We start from the raw sequence: 19886 nt of genomic DNA, 5'->3' as shown, positions 1-19886 counted from the left end.
CTCCCTACTTAAATATACTATCTCCGTGATCACACTATAGCGAGGAAATGGGAGGTCTCCCGTTCTACACTTCTGCATACAGCACGGAATGGGAGATTTCCCTTTTCCCTACTGTAGCGCAATCTCGGAGTTGGCATATTTAAGTAGGGGGGTGTGGGGAGCACAGGGGGGCTTGCCCCGCTGCAGAAATGATGTGCTTGTTTGTTTTTTATTGCACTTTGTAATTTCGAGTTACTGAAAACTCGATCATATGGTCTCGACCATATGAAGTTTGAGTTTTCAGTAAGTCGACATTGTGAAGTGGAATTATATATATATATATATATATATATATATATATATATACATATATGTATATATATATATATATATATATATATATATATATATATATAAATATCCCAGATAGCAAAAGAAGGACAACAACTATTTCTCTTTCCTAACAGAGTTAAGAAAAAAAAGAGATTGTCAGATGGATCTGATAGCACATTTCAAAAAGCAGTTCTTATTAGTACAAAATAACTGAAAGTGATGGCTGGAAGTGACTAAACTCACCAAAATATAAATTAATGAAATGCAAGGTAAGCTAATGTATTACTACACCACCCAAAGAACTACAGGGATCACACAGAAAAAAGCGACGGGAAAAAAAAAGAAAAAAACTTAAGGAATTAATAGAGGTACAAGATGAGGACCACTAATACCAAAGATTACTGAAAACATCAACAGTCTCCTTTGAGAAACTGTTTACATTTAAATTGTAAGTAGACTATTTTACAACATCAGTTAAATATTTTCCTGTGTTGTTTTTGACCCTGTGACTGACAACCACCAAGAGCCAACTTCCACCCCCCCCCCCCATTGGACTTAAATCATTTTTTTCACTTCATGGTGGGGCTTCCCAAAACTACAAGGGTTGCCCTAGAGACAGGTTTTCATTCAGGCAGCTGTGAGGGTTGCTTATGCACTTTGCTGACATCCTTGCTATGACTTTGTCTTATAATGGGAACCGCAGCTTTAGGTGGAACAACAAACCTTCCATGCTACAGTGTGCCTTCCCATGCAGGTGCATACTTCAATGCACTTCCGATAAAGGCTATCACCTATTGGTGATTTGGTGATCTGAGGCACTAATCAAACTTTAGTCACCTGGGCCATAGTCAGTGCATTAACATCTATGCCAGAGCTGGCATAACACCAGGGAAATATAACTAAAAGTAATGTTTCAAGAAGGTCATGTGCTGGGATAACTGCACTGACAGTGTATATCTTGAGCCTGTCCAAAGGGGGTGATTCATGGGAATAAATATTACTTGAAATCAAGGAAATTCTGGGAGATCTATCAGTAAGATTATCATAATTAGCATAGGGACTCCAGTCCTTTGTTACAAATGCCATATGCTTTAAAAGAGCAGCCTCTGCCACTGAATCCTGTTCAGAGTGACATACTGAAGCTGCATCTCTCAAGAGCATTCACCATATCCTCATAATGGCAACAATGTGCACCATCAATGTATACGGCCACAAGCCACAACCAAACTTGACTCAACACATATGGTGCCATGGCTATGGCATTTATTCAAAACAAGCATCACACAGTTACCTACTTATCTACACTACTGGTTATGTAAGACTGTGAAATGTTTAGTCACCATTCAGCCTATAAAGAAAAACATGCACACAGTACCAGAACTTATTAAAAGGAATTATAAGAACAACAAAAAAAACTTGAATGTGAAGAAAGAAAAGAAGTGAACTGTTGAGATGGGCTGAAGGCCACAGTGAGAAGAAGGATGACATAAGATGCAAGGAGGTGCAGTGAGTTTCTGATACCACACAGCCCACTTTAAATATGAATGCAAATTCAAGTAATAAGAACCAAAACTCTCTGACCATAACTTTGATAAACTGATAGTTAACCCTGAGAGAAAAGTGCAAACTTTTAAGAAATTATAGTGGCAGCGTCTCAGTTTCTGTTTATCTGGACTTTGGTATTGTTCCATGAGGGCTAAAAATACTCAAAATGCCCTTGTATGGTAATGCCTACCCTGAATTATTGACAAAGTGCCAAGAGCTTAACTTGAAACTGAGTGCTGATTACAAGAACTTAATGAACCACTTTTTTTGAAAAAATAGAAACTGAGTTGCAAGATGAAATTGCTAGACTTGAAAAGAATGTGACCGGGCTACCATGTTTTTCTGAAAATGTCTATCAGTATATTATTTTTTTTTCAAAACAGGTTTATTGTTTTAACATATAAGAGAAATATCATAACAATTTTATACAAGTAATTAAAAATAGGTATTATTATAATATTCAACAAAACAACTAAAGTCTTTACAAAGACATCCACTACAATCAGATCAATTAATTAAACTAAAATACCATGCTATTGAAATTAAAATTTTTTTAACAACTTTTGTAAATTATCCCATACAATAAAATAAGATGTTTTTCTATTTGTTCTAGTCCTAATTGTGTTTATTTCCATATGGCACACTATATTCATAACATTTTTAAATTCATTGAACGAAGGAGGTGTATCTGAAATCCAATTTCTAGTTATTATTTTCCTAGCCACTGCTAGAATAGACCATAACAAGGGAAGCTTAACCTTTTTAACACTTTGAGGTACAGGTGTGTTGAATAATATAAGAGATTTAGAAATAATGAAATTATCTGTAAAAAGAGCCTGCAAAAATTCATTAATTGACTTCCAGTATTCTTTCAATTTTATACAGTCATAAAACATATGAGCCCAGTCAGCATTAATTTCTACATTACATCTCTTACATAGATTATCTTTATTATTTATTTTATTCATCATCAAAGGTGTATAAAAAGATCTATGTAAAAATTTCCATGTATAAAGTCTCCAGACAATGAAAGACGTAGTTCTATAAGCAGATTCCAATATATATTGTTTATCTTGTTGATTTGGTGGGTCCCCATTAATAGAAGTGAAATAATTCCAGTATGAATCTACACTGTAAAAAGTTTCTTGTCTGATAACTTTATGTATGTATGAAAGTTTACCTTTATCAGAAACTTTATGTTGTAAATTTAATATCAAGTAATCAATCAGTGTTGGAATAGATTCTTTAACAGTTATAGACATTAAATCTATTTTATTAATGAGATGTTGTCTAAAGGTCTGAACCTCTAACCAGCAAGTTTCTCTTAGATCAAATTCTTGTTTTAAGAAATCTAGATTTTTTAACTTTATTATCAGATATCAACTGATACCAGTACTTTAGATCATTATCTATAGCTAAATGAGTTCCTTCAGAAGTAGATGACAAAAGCATACCCTGAGTATACATTATAGGAAATACAATAAAATTCCATTCCCTATACTTAGGGTGCATGAATATAAAGTTACGATAACTAATAATAATATTTAATGGGTAACAAACCATATGTTTAGGTGTAATAGGTGAAGTACAAAATTCCTTTAGTAACCATAACATGGAGTTATTTACAATCATATTTTTATGTGTTAAGGAGATTTTCATGAAGTGTATACTAATTAGCTCCCAATAATCTTTCCATTTTGTGACATATGACTGATCTATTAATAAAGTAATAACTTTTACAATAGAAGAGATAGTATATAAATTAAAGTCTGGAAAAGAAATACCCCTTGAGACCAGCTATTAGTATGTTTCTTTAATGCAATCCTAGGTCTATTAGGTGCCCATAAGAAATTTAACATTAGTGTGTTCAGTTTCTTGATAATTATTTTTGTAGGTGGAAGTATTATTGATTGTATTAAGTATAAAATCTTGGGGAATATTATCATTTTAATAATTGTAAGTCTCTCCTCCATAGTAAAAACATATTATTCCAGGTATTAAAAGATTTTGTATATTAAGAAAACAGGTATTATAATTATTATATATAATAGATTTAATATCTTTATATAGTATTATACCTAAATAAGTTATCTGACCTGAATTGGGTACATATTTAGTAAAATCACTAATGAGAATATTTTTTCGTGTATATATAGGTAGTATTTTAGTTTTTCTTCATTGAATATTAAACCAGAAATACTTTTAAAATTCATCATGTTATCAAATAGAGACTGTATAGAAGAATTAGATCCTGCTGATGTAATTAGAACATCATCTGCAAAAAGTTGAATTTTGGATGTTGTATTTTCATCTATTTCAAAACCCTCTATGTCAGTACTGTTTCTGATCAAATTAACCCAAGGCTCCATTACTAAAGTGAATAATAGTGGAGAAAGTGGACATCCTTGTTTTGTACCTTTAAGAATGGGTATTTTTTGTGAAACATATGTTCCTACCTTAATATAAGCCAACGTTCCTTTGTATAAATGTTCAATTAGATTTACAAATGCATCCGAGAAGTTTGTGCACTTCATTAAGGTAAACAGATAGTCCCAACTTACTGAATCAAATGCTGAACTTATATCAAGACTAATAAGTGTTAAATCTTTCTTTTTCCTATTTGCAAAATCTATTAATGTTAAAGTTCTTCTTATATTATCAAAAGTATTTCTATTTACAATGAAGCCTGTCTGATCTATATATATAATGACAATGGGAATGATTGTCTTCAATCTATCAGCAAAGATATTCATAAACATTTTATAATCAACATTAAGTAATGAGATGGGCCGATATGAAGAACATCTAGTTGGATCTTTATTAGGTTTTAAAGTTGGAGAAATAAATGTATATTGCCAAGATGGGGGGGTTATTAACTCAGTTTGGGCCAAAATAAAAACCTTATGTATTAATGAATATGTATTTTTAGAAAGGATTTTATATATCTCTGGTATAATACCATCATTACCCGGTGCTTTGTTTGATTTATGCATATTTATTTGTGTAATAACTTCTGTATATGAAATACTCTTGTCCAATAGTTTAATCTGTTGTTTATTAAGCTTTTTATTCATATTTGTGGTTATAAACTCCTTTATTTTATCTTTAGGTTCCATGTTAATATTATTATGGTTAATTTTGTGAAAGTGATTTCTAAATTCATCTAGTATTTCTGGTATACTAAAAACATTCTTCTTTTTCCTTAGAGAAAAGATTTCTTTGATATGGTTTTGTTTATTCAACCTTTTTGTTTTATTTTTAAGTCTATGTAAGTATTTGGGGCTTATTGAATAAGACAAAACTTGTATTTCTCTAAAGTTATTTTAACTTTATGAGTTAAAATTTCTTTGTATTTCTCATTTAGTTTGTTTATTTCTTCAATAACTTTCTTGTCCATAATATTTTCTTTATTATTATGTTTATAAGAGTCTAATTTACTTTGAATATCTAACAATTCGTTATCCCAAGATTTCCTTTTATTATTATACCATCTGATACTTTGTCCATATAGATATGATTTTAAGGCATCCCAAACATAAACAATGGAGACTTCAGGAGTGTTATTTATGTCTAAAAATGTTTTACTTCTGAAAGTATATATTCTTTATAGTCTTTTAGTTGAGTTAAGTATGCTGGTATCCTTTTGATCTGAACATTATGAGTATTTTTATCATGAATTCAAAAACAGTTGAATTATGATCAGATATAGGACATGAAATGATTTTGGAATTAATTAAATCTGTTACCATCTGGTTAGAAATAAAGACCCTATCTATTTTTGAATAAGTTTTGTATCTGTTAGAAAAAAAGGTGTATGGTAATGATTTTGAATCTATCTGATTATTAATATCATTCAAATGATAAGAATTAGCAAAATCCTTTAAATGTTTTGCATTAGATGTAATTCTTCTCTTTCCTATAGTGGTAGTATCACTTTCATGTAGTATACAATTAAAGTCACCAGCTAAAATAATATCTCCTATAGAGAATGATATGATCTTATCAAGATGATGTTTCACTGTATTAATACCAATTCCAGGTATCCAATATTCATTAATTAAAGTGTAAGTCTTCCCATTAATTTGTATTGTAACCATACAAAACATTCCTTTGTCATCCTGGTTTTAGGAATGGGCATACTTTTATTCCATAAAATAGCCACTCCTCTTTTTTTCTGAGTGTGCTCTGAACTAACCAATACTGTATATTTGTTTGTGGCTAGTTTATCAATATCTTTTTTCAAGAGATGGGTTTCTTGTAGGAAGACTAAGTTGGCCTTATGTAAATTAATGTATCTTATTAGGCTTGCCCTTTTACATGGATTATTCAATCCATTAATGTTTAAAGAAATTCCTTTTAAAGATGTCATTTGGCATTTTTAAAACTTAATAATCTTATGATCAAAATAACAAATAACAAGATAAGTAATGTTACATCTCCTCCTTTAGGTGTACCTTTAAATATAGCTGTATTTATTGAATCTCTTATGGGATTTCGTATAGGATTCAATTTTGTTTGTAGTGACAATGAATGTACAAAATATATTGTGGATGTCAAAACTATATACAAATAACAATGAACAAGTGAAAATAATGTAAGGATTAAACCTTGCATCCAGCCTGGAGTTGTAAACTCCAACTTAGAGTAGTATTTACCACTCAAGTTAACCCCTACCCTAAGCAGCAGTACGTCAGCTACCACCTTATCAATTTAATACTAGTTATATTTAACTGAAGTTAACAGTTTTCAATTCAATTATCTAGCAAGACAAGACTACACATTTGGTAAAACAGCATCATATAAACTAAAATAAACCTTTTTTTTTTTTTTTAAAACTGTTCATACTACTATATACATCCATGTAATATAAAACACTTGTATGCAAATAGCATTCAAATAATCTTGATGTTAGAAATCAAGAGGAGAGAAAAATAAGTTCTAACATTCATTTAAATCAAAAACTTTGGCTAATATGATTCAGACATTACATATATTAGGATGCATCTATTTTCTGTCATGTAAATACAGTTAACAGCTTCCAAAAAACCTTGAATTGCTTGTATATGAGCATTTACTCAAACTCATTATTGCCAATAGAATAAAATATTGTATTCATAGAAATTGTTATAAATCATACTTCATAGTTAAGCAGATTCTCAGAAACATTTATATACATATCTACATACACACACATACACACACACACACACACACACACACACATATATATATATATATATATATATATATATATATATATATACACACATACACATATACACATATACATATATATATATATATATATATATATATATATATACACATGCATACACACACACACACACACACGCACACACACACACACACACACACACATACATACACACACACACACACACACACACACACACACACACACACACACACATACACACACACATACACACAAACACACACACATACATATATATATATATATATATATATATATATATATATGATCTCACTGAGTTGTATCTTTACTGAGCACCATCTTACATTGCCTTCCCTTCAATAAATCTGTCTGCTTTATACAAAATAATGCACAGCAAACACATTTTAGTAACCAGATTTTACAAACATGCTATACTACTGCTTTAAAATATATCACATGACAATTTCTTTCAGTATAGAGTTATAAAATTATTTATGCTTGTCAATCAGATGAATTAAATGAGTTATAGTAATGTATATGTTTGGGACATAGGTTTTTAACACATATTATTAATCTGCTATTCCTGTATCTGTGATGTGTCAGTGTGATATCTAGGTCAAAGGTGAGACCAGCTGCTTTCAGCTTCTCTGTGAGAATTCTGAGAGTTGAAGCTTTTGAAGTAGCTCATGGACACTGTGCATGAGACAGCCCACATCCCAGATTGTCTCTCTTAACATTTTGGCGGGAAACTTATTAAAAACTAGTGACAAACCTTCATTTAGCAGTGTAAATGCATCTAAACATGACAAAACCTTCACAATGCATTCTACAGGTTGTTACAGACTCTATGTAAGTGAAATCAAGCCCAAAATTATTAATAAGTAACAAAACTCAACATTTTTGTCCCAACTCAACTCCTATGTGAATCTTATTATTTACTGTGTCTATATGATCAAAAGTATTTCTATATATTAATAAAGAAAAGAAAAAGAGAGTAGAAAGTAAAAGGGTGTAAGGCAGAAATAAAAAATGTAAGAGAAAGCTATAAGAAGTATATACAATAGAATATTACTTACTGTTTATATTAATAGAGTTAAAAATAAAACATATTATTTACTATTATTTAGTTCTAATTATTATTAGTTAAAGCATGACAGATTATTTACAAACAAGCATAAGCAGTGTAATCAAGAAAGTATAATTAGGTAGTGTCATTCCTGTATCTGTGATGTGTCAGTGTGATATCTAGGTCAAAGGTGAGACTAGCTGCTTTCAGCTTCTCTGTGAGAATTCTGAGAGTTGAAGCTTTTGAAGTAGCTCATGGACACTGTGCATGAGACAGCCCACTTCCCAGATTGTCTCTCTTAACATTCTGGCGTGAACCTTATTAAAACTAGTGACAAACGTTCATTTAGCAGTGTAAATGCATCTAAACATGACAAAACCTTCACAATGCATTCTACAGGTTATTACAGACTCTATGTAAGTGAAATCAAGCCCAAAATTATTAATAAGTAACAAAACTCAACATTTTTGTCCCAACTCAACTCCTATGCAAATCTTATTATTTACTGTGTCTATATGATCAAAAGCATTTCTATATATTAATAAAGAAAAGAGAGTAGAAAGTAAAAGGGTGTAAGGCAGAAATAAAAAAATGTAAGAGAAAGCTATAAGAAGTATATACAATAGAATGTTACTTACTGTTTATATTAATAGAGTTAAAAATAAAACATATTATTTACTATTATTTAGTTCTAATTATTATTAGTTAAAGCATGACAGATTATTTACAAACAAGCATAAGCAGTGTAATCAAGAAAGTATAATTAGGAATAGCATTTGAAGAGCATATAAACTTTTAAAGGAAAAAAAATGTATCAAATTACTGACCTTATTTTTCCTCTTCAGAAAGAGAAACAAGTTAAATCACAGCTTGCCATTAAATCTCCAGATATTTTGACTAGTTATGAAACAAAACATTTCTTTGCACACAGAGAATAACTTTGATTAAATCTTTTCAAAATATTTGTTGCTTCTTGGAAATGCAGGAACTATATTTAAAAAGATTAATAATAAAATAAAATGATGAGAGAGAAAAAAAACATAGTACAAATCATTTGTTTTTAGTCTCTTCTTCTTCTCTGAAGTCTTCCACGAAGTTTCAGTTGCCAGTCTCTTTAACGAGGGACTAGCCCATTCCATTTCTTCTATTTTTCCAAAATCTTATTTTTTTGATAAACAGTAAAGCAGAGTCTAAGTCATCGAAAATTTTAGGACCATCAGGAAGGAAGATTTTAAGCTTGGCAGGAAACAGAAGGTATGTTTTAAACTGTGCTTTTTTAAGCTCCCTTATTAGTGGCAGAAAAACTTTTCTTTTAGCTAATACCATGGAAGAATAGTCATTGTCAAAACGCACAGTTGTTTCATTAATCTTAACAGGAGCTTTAGCCCAAGCAGATTTAAGAACCATCTCTTTATCAAAAGATGATAGAAATCTAACTATAACTGATCTAGGATAGTTTTTGTTAGAGTTAGTATTAGCTATAGATCTATGTGCTCTTTCGATACCAAAAGAGTGTGCTTCTGGTAAATCTAAAGTTTTAGGGAGCCATGTTGTTAAAAAAGAAGTAATATTGTTACCTTCAATATTTTCTGGCAGTCCAAAAATCCTAATGTTATTGCGCCTAGATCTATTTTCCAGGTCATCCAGCTTTGTTTGTAAATGTGTATTTTGTTTCAGCAGAAACTCAATGTTGATTTCCTCTTCTTGTATTCTATTTTCCATGTCATTCACAGCTTCTTCTATGCCTGTCATCTGGATCTTCTGTTGTTGCAGGTCCATATGTAACAAGTCTATTTGTTTTGTAGCTTTTTCTATGAAAGTGTCTATATTAGTATCCATTTTATCCATCTTAGCAGTAAGTTGCTGGACTATAATTATCAGAGACTGAAGTTCTTTCTTGATGCTGGAGTCTTGAGAATTTGTCTTACTGGAACTCATTTCAGACTGATAAACTGACAGGAAAATTTCCAAAGTAATTTCTGACAGGAATATTATTAAGATTTCCTTTCTTTTTTAGATATAGTTCAAGAACTATACAAAACAAACATATTTAGAAAGAAAATTACTTCAAAAATTAATTTTTTAAGTAATTAATTCCTGTCAATGTAATGAAATTGGTGGAGCTGAAGAAATCTGCTGCTATCCTGTGTTCATCCTTGGCCACGCCCCCCTACAAAAAAATCTCTATCAGTATATTATGATGTTAGAAAGATTAACAAAATTTGAGGAGAAACTAATAACTGCTAAGAAATACAAGCTGCATAGAGACTTGCATGACTTTAGAAATGGGAATATTTTCTCATGGCCGAAAGAACAGTGTAATGTAGGGAATAGACCAAGGGAGATGAAACTGCCTGGTATTCCCATTCCCATTTTTATTTCACAGAAAAAAGTTTAAAATCAATCATTTTTATTATTTTATTTATTTTATTTATTGATTTTAAACTTTTTTCTGTGAACCTGAGTGTTTACCTGTCCCATTGGATTTACTTTGCTACATTATTATACTTTTTTATGTAAGCATATGTAATATATTTCTTACATACTGAATTTTTTACATATTGAATTCTGATTTAAGTCTTAATTAACTGGAAGTGTTTTTAGATTGGGTTGTGTCATCTTTTAAACCATTTAAATGAAGTCTTGATTTTAAAGCTAATACATACACACTGAATAAGGGTATTTCCAGAAGGCTTTGTGGAATCTTTAATAAACTTGCCTTAATTGACTCAACATGTCCGTTATTTGGAATTCTTTGTTTGTTGCCTCAACCCCTGAAGGAGCCATGGGAATTCAGTGATTGGGGAGGGATACCCTGGAGATGAAAAAGGTAGAAGGCAGAGAAATGAGAGAAGCCAGAGAGTAAAAAGGAGAAATAATACCAACAATATCTGGTGGGGATCGGAAGAAAAGACAGAAGAATCCTAGAACACAGCCTGAAAGACTAAAAAAAAAAAAAAAAAAGTTGATGGTCAGAAAAATTAACAGGGAGATTGAAGATATAAAGGAGGATGAAAGGAATTACGAGTAGAACTCAGTATTTGTTATGAATAAGTTTATACCTTCACTTGAAGAGGGGTCTGAAAAGAAGAGTATGGCTGTAAGTGGGAAAATGGCAGCTCTGAAAATGATGCTAAAGGATACAGAAAACAAAAGCAAGAAAGGTAATAAAAATCATAAAATGGGGGAAGGTGTGGTACTAGATTTCTGAATCAGTGTATTAAAATAGTTAAAGGTAGAAGTTAGAAGACCTGGCCTGGATGTTCAGTAGGAGTCTAAAGAAAAGTAGAATGTCACCTACAATGGCTAAAGCAAAATTAGTCGTACTTCCAAAGAAAGACAATGAAGTATTAGAACCAAGAGAATTTAGATCCATCCCTATAATAAATGCATACCAGCCAAGATACTAACAAGGGCATCTATATTACATAATCGAACTTTTAAAATTTCAAACGTCATATGGTCGACACCATATGATTGAACTTTTAAAAGTTCAAAAATGTAATAAAAAAAATAAACCAAAGAAAAAACCTATGTGAACAATTTAAGCAGGGGTCATGCCCCTTCACTCCCCCGCTCTTTAAATATACCAACTCTGAGATCATACTACAGTGCAGAAAACGGAAGCCTTCCCATTCTGCACTATACGGAGATCTCCATTGAAACATTCAAACTTTTAAAAGTTCGATCATAAGGTGTAGACCATATGACATTCGAACTTTTAAGAGTTCAACAACGTGATATAGACCCACTAATAAGGACAGAGTTCATTCTGCCAGGTCACATCCAACAAAGCTAAGTAAATATTGTGCAATTCAGATTATCATCTGACAACTGGAGATCTATATTACTTCATCAAAACCCATCTTCAATGGACAGCTATTCATCAAACACAAATCAGTGAACGTTCACATCAGCGATCATTTTTTCCCAGTGAAGTGAGTTAGTCGGTCAACATATGGAAATTTGGCTTTTTCCCCCACTGTAGTGCAACCTCAGAGTTGGTATATATAAGAAGGGGGATGTGGGGGGTGCAGACCCCCACTTTGGTGGGTTTGATATATTGCAGTGTGTGTGTGTGTGTATGTCACTCAGTATGCTGGGCAACTAACTCACTTCCCTGGGAAACACGCTCGTTGATGTGAACGTTCAATGAACAGCCATTCACTGAAGCTGGGTTTCAATGAAGTAATATAGACCCGACAGCTGGTAGGTCTAACTGATAGTGAGGGAAGTGAAAAGGCCAAGCAGAGGGAGACTATGATGATACTATATAATATTAAAAAATAATTCTGGTCAGTGAAATTGTAGGTACTTGCTAAGGCAAGACTAGAAACAGGGGATACATCTGTGAGATCAGTGAGAGTGGTGTATAAATACCTCTCTGCAATACTACTGATGAGTAGACAGCTATCAAAATTAAAGATATGATGGGGAATGTGACAGGGATGTCACCTGTGCCCAAGTTTAATTCTCCTAGCAATGGAGGCTTTCTTAAGGTGAGTCAGAAATAAGCTATAAGATATATAAGAAAATGGAGGGAAAAGCATATAAATGCCTCTTGGGTCATAGCTACATAATGATTCTAAGTGACACAGATAAAGCAAGGAACATAGTGATGGATATAGATCAGTTGGAATGCAAACAAAAATATGGCAAGACTGGTGACAGGGAGAAGTAAAGGAAGAAAAGAAAGTAAAATAAATCACAGACCAAAAGCAAGACAGGCTTAGACGTATGAGGAACAGCTGGAAAAATATTACAGGAAGCCAATACAGGAGGTAGAAAGGAAATTACAGAAGTGGAAAAAGAAAAGAAGCACACTAGTAGGCAGGATTAACAAAAGTGTGATTATCTTGAAATCAGGACATCTGTTGAAGCATATTTCTATTTTAGAAAATGAAAAAATAATTAGCGGGATCCATAAGAAATATAACAGATTCACATAAAAAGAGGGGGTCACTATGTACTCCACTACACTTACAGTGCTCACTAAGGGATTTCAATTAAAGTACTTCTGCCAGTTACAACATTATAAATCTGGTCACTGCCACCCATAAGTATTACTCAACCAGCTAACCAACTCTCCTATTAAACATGCCTCCTACATCACTAGCTTTTATTTTTTTTCTGCAGATAATCCTGAAAGCATCTATGACATTTTCACATAAATCCATTTTTATGTGGTGGACAACTCCTTATAACCTACACTCACCACCTCAAAAAGTCCTTCCAATAGTCCATCAAACCCCCAGTTATTCATCCACCCTGTGAAGCCATATTTTTTCTAAAATATGTAATAGCTCATATTCTTTCAATTATTCTTCTTATACTCTTCATCGATAGTCAGCTAAACCCTGGACCCACTCCACTTCAATTTGCAGCTGTGAATACATGCAACTTAACTAATAGGTGGCCACAGCAAAGATCTGGTTACAAGATCAGTGACTCTTAAATAAAAGATATTTCCTGCTTCCCCCTCAAACACTCAAATTTATAGTCTTCTCTGACAACAGATAAGAACTCAGGCCATGAGAAAGTATCACCCCCTTAATTAGAAACTCCAATAATCTTTCCTCTCCACTTATTGCAAACAGTACTGCATGCAAAGACACAGAGCCCAATAGATCACTTATCTAAATTACAGTATCAGACCACAGTAAAATATCTACTGCTGCCATCTATATTGCACTACCTGCAAACACTACATGCCTAGAAACCTTATTAGAATATATCATCAAAAACAACAAAGTAATAATAACGGGCAAGGTTATCTTAGATTTCTGTAGCACTCTCAAAAACAAACTTCAAACTATTTTTCTGCACAAAAACATTACACTAGTGGTCAACACAATGACTACACAAACATACACTTCTGGACATGTCCTCCCCAGCTCCCTTAGTGATGACTGCCCAACACTAACTACTTGGCATTTAAGATCAAGTCAGACTTCCACCCAGCTACATAACCACTAGACAAGTCATAGAAAGGTCCAAGGATATCATTGCAGCAAATTAGTGCTACTGATTGGAATCCCCGCTACTCATTGAGCTGCACAGAGGATTCATTGTAAGTATTCAAGGGGCACTAACAGAACACCATTTTTCACAGTAACAGCTAGAAGGCTAAAAGCTCCCTAGACTCCTTGATGTAGCTCTCATATTTCCTAAGAACTAAAAAGTAGAGATAATGCATGGAAAAAGTGGAAACAAGATTCCAATGATCTAAGCAAACCTCAAAACTTCTTGAAACTAAGAAAATTAGTTCACATTAGTACCAACACATCTAAATCCAGATACTTCAGAAAGCTACAACAGTCTCAAATCCATAAGCCAAGAAAATTCTGGAGCACAGATAAAATGTTATCTAGTACTAATATATTTAATACCAGACAGAACACCCACAACATAACACCTCAGACAAAGAAAGAAATAAAACACAATGTAAGTAACACACCACAAAATTCTCAAATACCTTCTAACCAAGACACCATGCCCACATCTATTAAGCTTCTGCACAGCTACCTTAACTATCCCTATTTTCACTTTAAAACCCTTACTAAAAAACAAGTCCAAGACAAGCTTAAGAAAATAACCTCCAATTCAACAACACATTTTTCAATAATCCATTCTCTCCTACTTAAATAAGGATGAAAACCATTAGCAGGATCAATAACTCAAATATTTAAACTTTTCACCATGCACAAAACTGATCTCTTTTCTAGACAGCCATCATAATCCCACTAGCAAAACTTACTCTCCCAAAAAACAGCTGTGGACTCTAAAGCAATGTCCATCCTATGCCTTATAGCTAAACTTTTTGAAACATTATGAAATAAACAAATTTCAGGCTACATCTCAGTACGCCATTATCACGACAAACTACCTGACTTTAAACCATAGGTTCATAGGTGGGCTAACTGCCCTGGGGCCCTTACAAGCCTAGCCCATAGGAATACCCTGGCATCGTCCCACCTAACCTTAGTTCCCAGTGCATCTGTTGAGTAGAGCCACTGGAGTGATCCGGGGTGAATTTTCTATTTCCCATCCACACGTCCCAGATTATAGCACCTTTACTATTATATTTATAGACAGATTCATAGATATTCTAAGGCCACCAAGTCTCATAACCTTTCTTTCCTTTTTAGTACCCTCTTTCAGGCAGCACATTATTTCTCCAGGATGGCCATACCAGTTAATCGTGGAGTAAATTTCTGGATACCCATCCAGTCATCCAGTTTATCTTCAAAGGAAGATAGTGAGTCACACTGCTTAACATACAAGGGAAGTTTATTCCAGAGATTTGGAAGTAAATGGGTTATAAACCTGTCCTTCCATCATGTTTTCTTTATCTGTTGGTGAAGATTTAGGTCCCTGGTTCTAGTATTGGTTGAGGTATTGGACTTGCAGAGAAGTAGGAGATTGAGGCAATATAATCTCTAATGGTACAGTAAGAGAGAGAGACAGAAATCTCCCCTCAAATGTGTATAACATAAAGAATAAAGGGGTAGAGCTTTCAGACTCTCTTGGTAGCTCAGGGATTTTAGGCCTGTGATCTTTTTGGTTAGGAACCTTTGGAATCTTTCTAGTTGATAAGTTAAGTGAGATACATCAGAAAGGGGACATGGCACTTGATAACTGGCTTGATCAATGCTGAGTATAAGGGAATGATTACGTCCTTAGAACGTTATGATATTCTTTTGGTAATTAGCTGAGCTAAATAATAAAAGGATTTCCTTCCAATTGTCATTGCATGATGGTCAAAATATAGGAAACTATCAACCCAAATACCTTGATCCCTAACTACATTTACATTTTGAAGAGGTGTGTCATCTAGACAGTATGGTGAGGAGAGGGAATATCTACCAAGCGTGATAATACTACACTTTTTATTTAGTTTGAGCCCATTTTTAGTACACCAAGAGTTTACTAGAGTGAGTTCATTCTAGAAGGTTTGGTTGACATAGTATGACTTAACAATGACCCCTGGTTTCCAATATTCTACAAACGTTGTCAGCCAGAGGTCTTGGCTCTCTGCTTGGAGATCCAAAAAATACATAACAAAATGGGGAGACCCCAGCACCAAGTCCTTCTGATGAAATACCTGCAATTTTTACTGTGTGGGTTTTCTGTCTTTCAAACAATTTGATATCCCTCTTACCACATCTGGGTAAATATTTTAAACCATTTAATTTTTGTATGATGCCAACATGGGGCATACTGTCAAAGGCTTTAGCTAGGTCAAAATACGCTGCATGTCCTGTATGGCTAACTAATACCATTCTCAAAAACTTTGAAGACTGAAAAATTTACTGTGGCTCTGTTCACAGAACTCAAAAGAGCTTTTGAATGTGTTGACAATAACATGCTCCTGCAAAAGCTAATAAAGTACCACTTCTCTGAGAAGACAGAGATGCGTAGCTGTTTTCACAAGTATGTACTGGGCAGAACATTTATTTTAGGTAATAACACAACTGACACCAGTCCTGTGCCATCCATACGGACGTACCCCATGGATCAGTGTTGAGACCACTGCTCTTCTCATTATTCATTATTGACCTCCCCTAGGATAATCCAATATTGTCTTACATGTTGATGACATTGTCACCATCATTAGGGCATCAGCATCACAGCATGAAATCAGCAAGCTATCAAACAACTTCAGAGTGCTCTGGACTCTGGGCTTTAATAAAAAAAAGGGTAAGAAATGATAGTGAAAAGCAGTTACCTGTTCTGTCCTTTGTGTCATCCCCTACAGTATTTGCAGGTCCATCTCATGGCACTTATCTGAAATGTGGCATGTGTGGGTTGAGTCCATGCTTTTCTGTGCATCCTTTGCACCCTACCATACTGTTTTCCTGATCTATGTTTTGCTAGTGTTTTCTTTCACACCTTTGTTAATTCCTTAGAAAACAGAACATGATGCCATAGCACCAAAACTATACTGTTTATTTACTTGATTTAACTATGTATGTGTACCCAGTCTTTAAACCCACATGTTAGTACCACTTGCTTTATCCATGTTACCACATTTTATTACTCAAATATCTTACAACACTTCATCAATGTGCCTTTCCTGGGCTCAAAAATGTTCCATTATCTGCTACATGTCCTGCATACAGCCTGCATATCACTCTTATTTAGTCCTTTTCTGTTGAATTTTTCCATTCATAGGCAATGCACAGACATATTGATAGTGATTTGTCAGCTATGTATATAGTTAGTTCACACCTTATTTGTGTGTTGCGTGTTGTGTGCAGCCTGCTATGCCCTGCACTGTATTACACTGTGCTCTACTTTCTATTGTTTTTTCTTATGTGCTCTACTGTTCGGCACATTCCTCTTCCCATACGTGGTTATTCTGACACCAGTTAATCTATGCAGTCCATATTGGCTACTTCTTTTACACCTTACTGTCCTCACTGGACTGTACCTGTACATTACATAAGTCATATGTCCCTGTCCTGCTGAATATGTGCTGTGATTTACACTGGAACTTCATGGGTAACACTTTATGTGCTGTCCTCTACACATTATTGTTATTATTACTATTATTGTTATTATTATTGTTATTATTATTATTGTTGCTGTTATTATTATTATTATTAGTATTATTATTATTGTTGTTATTATTATTATTATTATTATTATTCATGTGCTTTTGTATGGGCACCATCATCTTTCCCCACAGATGTTTAGCATACATCTGGTCTCCTTTGTCTTGTTGTTGGGATACACTGTTTACTATAATTTGTGTCTGATGGAATTCAGCTGCTATCTATTGTCTTGCACAGGCTGTTTTATTCTTGTTTTCTATGCCAGGTGTATATATCTTCCTTGTAATACTGTCTGGATCTACTTGTACTATTTATTTATTAATTCATTTATTTCTTTTTATTTCCATTTGTTAACTGGGATAGTCTGACTGGGTAAAAATAACCCAATTTTTAGCAGAGTCCCCATTAGATAAGTTCTACCATACAGGTAAATAAATAACAATGTTCAATTTCATACCTACATCAGTCTATATAAATTCTGATATAAGTGCATGCAGGGTCAAATTGTACAGCCCTACTATAAGAATAGATGAGAGTATGTAACACATATATGTTCAATGTCTTATCTAAGGTAGCAGTTAATCAATACGACTTTAGTATAAGTACTGCAAGTCAAGAACACACAATTCAAGTAAGATTATGTCAAACATCAAGATGAAGTTTGAAACAGTTAGTAAGAGAAAGTATGCATAATAGATGACAATTTACACACACAAACACACACACACACATTTTGCCTGATGCAAAGTACAATAATGATGCTCTGGTGACAGTGGTAGGTTTGGCAGGGTAGCCCTTATCCACCAATAGAACTGTGTAAGTTATACATTAGCTAATGCTAATTTTTATTCAGTTACTCAACAGTGAAATCATTTACCAGTCAAGTTGTCACAGCTAGTGCTTAAATGACTTCACACAAGTGTTGCTGACTTTTTCATTTACACTTTCACTTGTTTGCACAATAATTTGCAAATATATTTAATGTTACAAATTGTTGGAGTCTTACAACAGGAATGTGGATAAGTCATCAGTGACATACATGGTTTCAAACCTCACCCAGTAAACCAGAATTTATTTATATCAAAGACTTACCTTTAAACTAGCAAACATGTTTTTTTTGTTTTTAATTAAGAAAGAAAACAATGTATCAAGAACATTCATTTAAAAAGATACCTGAATAGCAATGGGAACAATTTTCCTTTCCAAGTTACTATACAGAAGACAGAGAGGAGCACAAATGTACTGCATTGTACATGGATCAGTTTTGTTGGCAGAAATACCATCTAGTAGTTTGTAATCCACGAGGAATATGTTTCCTTCCTGCAAAATAAGTTAAAACAAGAACAATGTAAGTTTCTAGGAGCATTGTTTCTAGAAAGCAAAGACTATCACCACTAGTTCTCATTTTTCTGTGTTTGTAACGTGAAAAAATATTACTAAGCTTGTTGTTAAGAGGAAATGGAAACAAGTTCTTATCTGTGCCATGGTAGATTAGAATGATACTTCAAGCAACTGAATAATTAACCTGCAAATACACTGCATTATATGAAAGACACTCCAAAATTCAAAACTAATGATACCTGGAAAACAGCTTATGTTCTTACAGTCTAGCAAGCAATAAGAAAGTGCATGAAAGTCTGAAAACCTTTGCCTGCTGTTTGGTTGGTTTGTTTTGTTAGTTTATTGGTTTCTTTGTTTCTTCAACCAACACTAACCAAGTTCAAAGACTGGCTGCATGGTGTACTGAGAACAACCTTGCCCTAAACTCTGCCAAAACAAAAGAACTCATAACAGATTTCCGGAAGAACAACGCAGATCACAACCCAATATACATTAATGGAGACTGTGTGGAAAGGGTTCCTGCCTTCAAGTTTCTAGGTGTACATGTGGCAGAAGATCTCTCTTTGGCCATAAACATCATGGAGGCAGACAAGAAGGCACAGCAAAGACCCCATTTCCTGAGGATCCTCAAGAAAAACAACCTGTAGGAGAAGCTACTGGTGTCTTTTACTGCTATTTTATTGAAAGTGTGCTAACATACTGCATTTCCATGTAGTATGCTAGCAGCTTAGTGGCAGACAGGAAGGCCCTTCAAAGGATCATTAACTCTGCCCAAAAAATCATTGGCTGCTCAGTGCCCTCTTTGGAGGAACTCTTCAAACTGTCAGAGCAGGGCAACCAACATCTGGATCCTTCTCACCCTGGACAT

General features: G+C 33.6%; 1 protein-coding gene across 1 annotated transcript in view; it reads right to left on the bottom strand.

Moving 5' to 3' along the window:
* ALOX5 (arachidonate 5-lipoxygenase) overlaps positions 1-19886 on the bottom strand; it is an 825341-nt gene that overhangs the window by 473930 nt on the left and 331525 nt on the right. Inside the window, exon 7 of the mRNA XM_044056362.1 lies at positions 18851-18997. Coding sequence (XP_043912297.1) covers positions 18851-18997 — 147 coding nt within the window. The remainder of the gene's footprint in view (positions 1-18850; positions 18998-19886) is intronic.

The sequence above is a fragment of the Protopterus annectens genome, chromosome 14.part0, assembly GCF_019279795.1.
Source record: "Protopterus annectens isolate FY-2018-M chromosome 14.part0, PAN1.0, whole genome shotgun sequence".
Lineage (NCBI taxonomy): Eukaryota > Metazoa > Chordata > Ceratodontiformes > Protopteridae > Protopterus > Protopterus annectens.
The sequence above is the reverse complement of the archived record's forward strand: the minus strand, read 5'-3'. Positions and strand labels throughout refer to the sequence as shown.